The 7,318-nt window shown below is 27.6% G+C and overlaps 1 protein-coding gene across 1 annotated transcript; it reads left to right on the forward strand.

Moving 5' to 3' along the window:
• The first annotated feature begins 6,849 nt into the window (after positions 1–6,849).
• LOC100232872 (lipid transfer protein) lies at positions 6,850–7,318 on the forward strand. The gene is given in 2 exon segments (NM_001281191.1): positions 6,850–7,199; positions 7,309–7,318. Coding segments are annotated over 2 exon segments (360 nt in total).

The raw sequence follows: 7,318 nt of genomic DNA on the forward strand, positions 1-7,318 counted from the left end.
CAGAATTCAGAGCTACAGGGACTTTTCTTATCAAGAAGTGTATGCAGCATGAATGAATATCATGGTCACTGATGGATCACTATCACCTTTGCAACAATTGACTCGGAAAATGACCAAAACACAATGAAGACATAAGATGAATAAGAAGCCTAATGCTACTTTATCTATAAAATAATTTTTTATTTGCATGTACTCTATACATCATGGCGCTACCTATTCCTAGTAGGGTTCGAATTTGTTCAACTCAACACTTTATAATTCTATCTCAAATTTGTTGATTTTGGACTGAGACGGATACTCCGACCAACTACTTCAATACTTTGTCCGCTTGAACCTATAAAAAGGTGTGCTTGGATGGTTTTAAACAGACCTCAATTTTTTTTAAGAAATCTTTTCCGAAAACCTCAAAGCTGATTTAAACATCGAAGAGGTCCGTCCAAAATCATTTAAACACACATTTTTGTTGATTCAAGGGAATGAGGCATTAGAGTGGCTTTCTGAGGGCTCGGTAGCAATCCAAAATCAACAAAGTTTACCTTTTAAAAACATGAATTTAGTATACAGAATATTCTCTGATTTTTTTTTTTTTTTAAGTATATTTTTATCTTATGGGTAAAGTCTCTTTAAGAGAAGGATAATGATGTGTTTTTTAGAGTTTTGGGGTAAAATAACCCTTTTATGTAAAAAAATATATATATATAAATTTTAGCCCATTTACAAAACTTATGTTCAAATTAACCTCTTTATTACCACATAGGAGTCATATCATATATTTTTTTTTTTTCAAAATTTAAGTTGAAGTTTCAATTGCCAACTGAGGTTTCATTTTTTAACTAAAACCTCAATTGACAATTAAGGTTTCAGTTAATTTTTTATTTATTTTAAAATTTAATTAAAAAATTAAATTATAAATTATTATTAAAATTTTAAAAAATATTTTAATAATAATAATTTATATATTTAAACTTAAATTTCTAATATTACTTCAATAAAGATAAATTGATAAATATAATAATAAACAAATATTTTATTTATCAATAAATTATTAATTTTAAAATAATAAAGTTATATGAAATCTAAATAAGATATAAAATTATATAATTTATTAATTTAAGATATTTAATTTGTTGTATTTTTAAGATATTAATTTATTTGTATTTTGACAAATTTATCTTTATTAAAATAATAGTATATTCTTAACTTTCGTATATAGATTTTATTATTATTATTTTAAAGCATATATTTATAGTTTAACGTAAAAATAAATAAATAAATAAATAAAAACTATTATTTGTACACACAATATATATGGCTTGAAGATACATTTTGAAATTAGTTAATGAAATTAATTAGAAAAAGTCTACTACAAAATGTAATTTTTAGTAGTTTCATCATAGTCACAAAAAATATCCATTAAACATTCATATAATAGAAAAAAAATGTCTCTCCCTAATATTATATGTGATATAACTTAAATTAATAAATTATATGATTTTATATTTTATTTATATTTCATATAATTTTATTATTTTAAGATTATTAATTAATTGATAAATAAAATATTTATTTATTATATTTATCAAATTATCTTTATTGAAGTAATATTAGATCTTTAAGTTTAAACATATAAATTTTTATTATTAAAGTATATTTTTTTAATTTCAATAATAATAATTTAAAATTTAATATTTTTAATTAAATTTTAAAGTAAAAATAAAATAAAATAACCGAAGCAAATTGGCATATCTTATTTAAATTTCATATAACTTTATTATTTTAAGATTATTAATTTATTAATAAATAAAATATTTATTTATTATTGTATTTATCAATTTATCTTTATTGAAGTAATATTAGATCTTAAAGTTTAAATATATAAATTTTTATTATTAAAATATATATTCTTAATTTCAATAATAATTTACAATTTAATTTTTTAATTAAATTTTAAAATAAAAAAAATTAACTGCAACTTCAATTGTCAATTGAGGCTTTAGTTAAAAAATGAAGCATCAGTTGACAACTGAGACTTCAGTTAAAAAATGAAGCCTCGTTTGGCAACTGAGGCTTTAATTAAAAAATGAAGTCTCGATTGGTAACTGATGCTTTAATTCAAAATTGAAGCATCAGTTGGCAACTGAGACTTCAACTTAAATTTTGAAGAAAAAAAATATGACTTAACTCTTATATGATAATAAATGGGCTAATTTGAACATAAGTTTTGTAAAGGAGTTAAAGCTTAAATTTTTTTTTACATAAAAGGGCTATTTTGCCCCAAAACTTTGTTTTTTAGCCTATACTCCTATATATATTCATCTTATTATTAATCAAACTTTGTACTTGATATTCACTTCTCAACCATCCTTTTTTTTTCAAAAATCTCTAACCCTTGAACTCTGCGATCTTCAATTCTATAATTTTGGTTGATAAAGTTTTCTGAATAAAGAAGACAAGAGGAATATCTAATTTATACTTAGATTATTAATTGTAAAATGACTCTTTTAGAGTTTAATTAATTAATTAATTACTTCTAGTTTACTATTTTGCCCCTAATGTAAATTTTGGGGTGTTACAGAGTAGGTGTCAAGGTCACATGCCTGGTGGTCATGAGCATGTTGGTGGCTTCGCCCATGGCAGTCGAAGGGTTGTCCTGTCATCAGGTAGCAACCTATTTGGTCCCTTGCATCTCCTACCTGATCTGGGGTTGCTGGTCCAGTGCCCTCGGTGTGCTGCAACGGTGTTGGGAGCCTCAAAACATCTGCCGAAACCCCAGATGACCACAGGACCGCTTGCCGGTGCTTGATAAATGATGTTGCTTCCATCCCTGGTGTGGACATGGATGTCGCTGATGACCTCCCGGTAAAAATTAATGCTCTTTGTTTTAAAGGCCCAACCACATTGGAGACCAAACCCCAATCTTGTTCAAAATCTTAGGGTTGTTTGGTAGCAGAAAAAAGGCATGGGTCTATGATTACGATAAATAAATAAAAATTAAATGAACAGTTAGGTAAGCATAGTAATGGAGCCATTTAAGGCGTTTTGAAGTTGTGTATTTTTTTAAATTATTTTTTAAAACAACGTAACATCAAAAATAACTCTTTGAAAAGATGAGTTGAATATAAAAATGAACTCGTTTCTTCAAAAACGATTTTAATATAAAATAAAGTAAACTCGTTTTTTTGACAGACGAAGTCAACATTAAAAATTTTAAAGTAAGAATAAAACTTATCTTTTGAAAAATAAATTCAGCGGAAAAACAAGTTTAATATAAAAAAATGCATTTAGTTTTTGAAACCACGAGTTTAGTATAAAATTTTTTAAAAAATGATAAAAGATATTATACTTTTATATTTATTTTTTTAAAATAACATTTTTTGAAAAAAAAAAATCCTGTCGTTTATAAATTTATTTTTTAAAAACTTTAATGTTATTTTAATTTAGATTTTGTTACATCTACCATATGGACTCAGATTTGACACTGAGAATCATACAATAGCTTGAGATTTTCTTTCCCTGGTCGTAACAACCCCGCCACATTGTCAAATTTTGAAATGAAGGGAATATTGGTAAATATTTTCGGATTTTGGCCCGTGTGGACTTCAAAACACAACCAGAAATTTTTTTGGGATATTTTTCTGGATTTTATCATCTTTTCCTTGAAGGTGACAAAATTTGATACAATTTATCGATACGACTCAAACTTAACATGTTTTTCACGGATTTTGATAGAGTATAATTGAATTTTAGTTAAAATCATGTTAAGTTACATAAATCATTTAATAAATAAATAGGTTTTGGAGGCAACACATAAATGTGAACAAAATTGACTTATTTAATAATTCTATTGATTATCTAATTATAATTTTGAATTATTTAATAGTATTAAATTTATTTTTAAATAAATAGGTCAATTAAATTATAAACATGTTTAATTGAAACATTAATCCTATAGACGTGTATAAAACCTAACCCAATTTAATTATTAAATGAGTTAAATAGGTTATATAATGTGTTATCCATTTAATAGTCAAGTGGTATTTGGGCTTATATTTTTTCTATAATAATAATTAATATTGGGTTTGGATTAACCTTTGCGGTAAAATACTTAAGTTTTGATATGATACGAACATGATCCATTAATATAAATTATCATCTCTAATATTTCTCTTAATATTTGACAAATTTGGAAAATTCATTAAAGATTCAAACTAGTAAAATTGAATTGTAAATCGTTCATTGACTTTGTTATTATAGTGGATTTTTCCTATATTCACATATATTTAAATACAAAAAAATTATAAACTTATAAATAAAATTATCAATATTTTTAAATAAAAAATAATTATACATATATTATTATATTTTTTATATTCTTAAATACATATAAGAATAACAACAGGTGAGCTCGAGTGGATCACCACGTTCCAACTTCATCCCTTCATTCAAAATAATTCTTATTTTCGTTTTATTTAAAATTTAAAATGAGATGAGAGTAGTATGAGGAATTCCTTACCTCATCTTATTTAACTATTTTTATTAAAAAAAAATTAATTACATTAAAATAAATATATTTTATAAATAATTAAAATATTATAATTTTTTATAATTTATTTTATTTAAAATATTTTTATTATTATATATTAAAACAGAGAAATAAAAATTAAATTAATTTTATATATAATGGAAATAAAAAATATCTAAACTTGTTTCGAGTTTTTAAAAAAAAAGTCTCAAACACATCCTTAATCGTTTATTTAAATTTCAAATATATAAACAAATGTATCCCATTAAAAACAAGATGAGATGGATACTCCAAAAAAATCCGCCATTTGTAACTTTAAAGACTTGATTACCTCTTGCATGGCACACGTAGCCTACGGGCCCAGGGCCGCTGGGCTTGAAATTCAAGGAGTGTACACATCAACCAATTGGTGGAACAATATGTTGGCAAATTGTACTTGTCCCTTTCATTTTTCAATCTCCAAATTACACCTACATTGTATCTTTGTTATACAAAGCCAAAGTGTTTTGGTGAAAAAATAATAATAATAATAAAAGCTTCAGTAAAAATAGAGTGAATGTAAATTAACAAGAAAAAGAAACCAACTTTCATGAAATAAAGAACAACAAAAACCGACGGTGTTGCATTTATTGAGGTATCTTGGTTCGAAGACTTGTCACTGTGTTTGGTTGCCGACAAAATTTGGAGTAAGTTTTTTGACCTTTTCTTTGGTTTCCTTTTTTCTTGTGCAATAAAATTACCATACAAGAAGACTTTTCAACACAAGGGGCAGTGATTAAATTGCGGTGCGTATGGCCGTATGGGTGGAAAGTCGCCCATCCCCATTGGGTTTTAATGTGGCCAACATGTTGGGCCTCTCTCCATTACTTCTATTTCTCAGTCCGGCGTGCTTTTTGAGACGAGACAAATGGTCAAAGAATTCGTCTACCCACATGTAAGACTTACGATTCTGATAATTCACATCCTTATGTTATTATCCTAAACCATTTATATGAACAGTATTAATCCCCAAATTGATGATAAATATATATATATATATATCGAGACAAAATTAAAGGAAAAAACAAGGATCAAGGGTTGTCTGGTTGCCCTAGGTTTAACACGTATAAGTAGTTGAAAACGACCTAGATTTGAAATTTACACCGGCCACCCACCCTAAATGGTAGTCTATAATCTTGAGCATGGCATTTGTGGTTGTAAGCTACGGAATTGAATGATTCATCTCTAATATAAACATCTTCAATTAATACATTAATAGCATATAATAATTCCTTGATGAGTGTGTCCTCTAATATTCAACAAGTATATATTAAAAAAATAAAATAAATTAAGGTTGTTTACTAGGGTTCAAGGGTAAAGTTATAAATTCTTTCATCCATCTTTTAAAAAAATTCTTGTGATATGATTTTTTCTTAATCTCTTTCTATTCATTATTTATTGAGATGATGGATTTCTACCTCAAGTATTAAGATATATTTATATAAGTTTTTAAAATGAACAAATAAATAAGGATTTGATTATTTGTATACCAGTTTTATTGAAGCCAAAAAAATTTCTTTATAATTTTTTACCTTCATTTGAAAGGTTTTTTCACCGTTATATTTAATACACTTTTTTCTTGAATATTCTTAAATTATTATTATTCAATTCTTGTTAAATTGTTATTATTGTTAAATAATTATTATTATTATGATGAAATCTTTTAAGTTTGACAGGTGAATAATCTAAATATTTCTCCTTTTAACTTATCAACAAATTAATAACTATGTTTTTAAAATACATTTAAAACACAAATTAAAAGAAGGGGAAGTTCTCAAATAGACTTTTATTTTTTAAAATATCATACAACCGTTTTTAAAAAATACTTCCAGCAACAAAAGCCTCGATGTTTAATATTAAATAATATTACTCTTTTAGTATCGTATTGAATATTTTCGTCCAATTTCACTCAAACATGAATAAAATGTGAAGTATGCCACCAAGAAATGGAAAACGCTGGAAGGATTAAGAAAAAAAAAAAGGGCAATGGTACAAAATATATAAGGGGTAATTGATATCAAAAGTTGGGTGTCGATCCTCCATGATTATCGCATGTCAAACTACACATTGAAAAGTAAGCAAGCGCATTAAATCACGGAATTAAATCCAACTGCCAACCAATTCCTCCCCATCTCTCATGCATGCCCCTTACTGAGTGGTGCCCAGACCCACCACTTTCTCTATATAAACACATCCCTCGTTGAAACCTTTTCCATCATCACTCTCCAGACCTTCACTTTCTCTTCTCTCCTAGCCTTACTAATTTTCTCAGACACTGAGTAGTCATCATGGGTAGCTCCGGAGCTGTGAAGCTAGCTTGTGTGATGGTGATATGCATGGTGGTGGCGGCACCGGCGGCGGTGGAAGCAACCATAACATGTGGTCAGGTGGCATCTGCCGTGGGCCCGTGCGCTAGCTACTTGCAGAAAGGTGGTTCAGTGCCAGCTGGGTGCTGCAGTGGGATTAAGAGCCTCAACAGCGCGGCTAAGACCACAGTTGATCGCCAGGCCGCTTGTAAGTGCTTGAAAACCTTTTCTGGTTCCATCCCTGGCATCAATTTCGGTCTTGCAAGTGGGCTTCCGGGCAAGTGTGGTGTCAGCGTTCCTTACAAGATCAGCCCCTCCACTGACTGCTCCAAGTATGCTCTATTAATCTCTCACTACTCATGATATATTTATATAGAATTCAGCTTGATTAACCAATAAGATTTCTGCGACTGAATTTTTTTTTTTTGTGAATGTGTTCAGGGTGACTTGA

The sequence above is a fragment of the Vitis vinifera genome, chromosome 8, assembly GCF_030704535.1.
Source record: "Vitis vinifera cultivar Pinot Noir 40024 chromosome 8, ASM3070453v1".
Lineage (NCBI taxonomy): Eukaryota > Viridiplantae > Streptophyta > Magnoliopsida > Vitales > Vitaceae > Vitis > Vitis vinifera.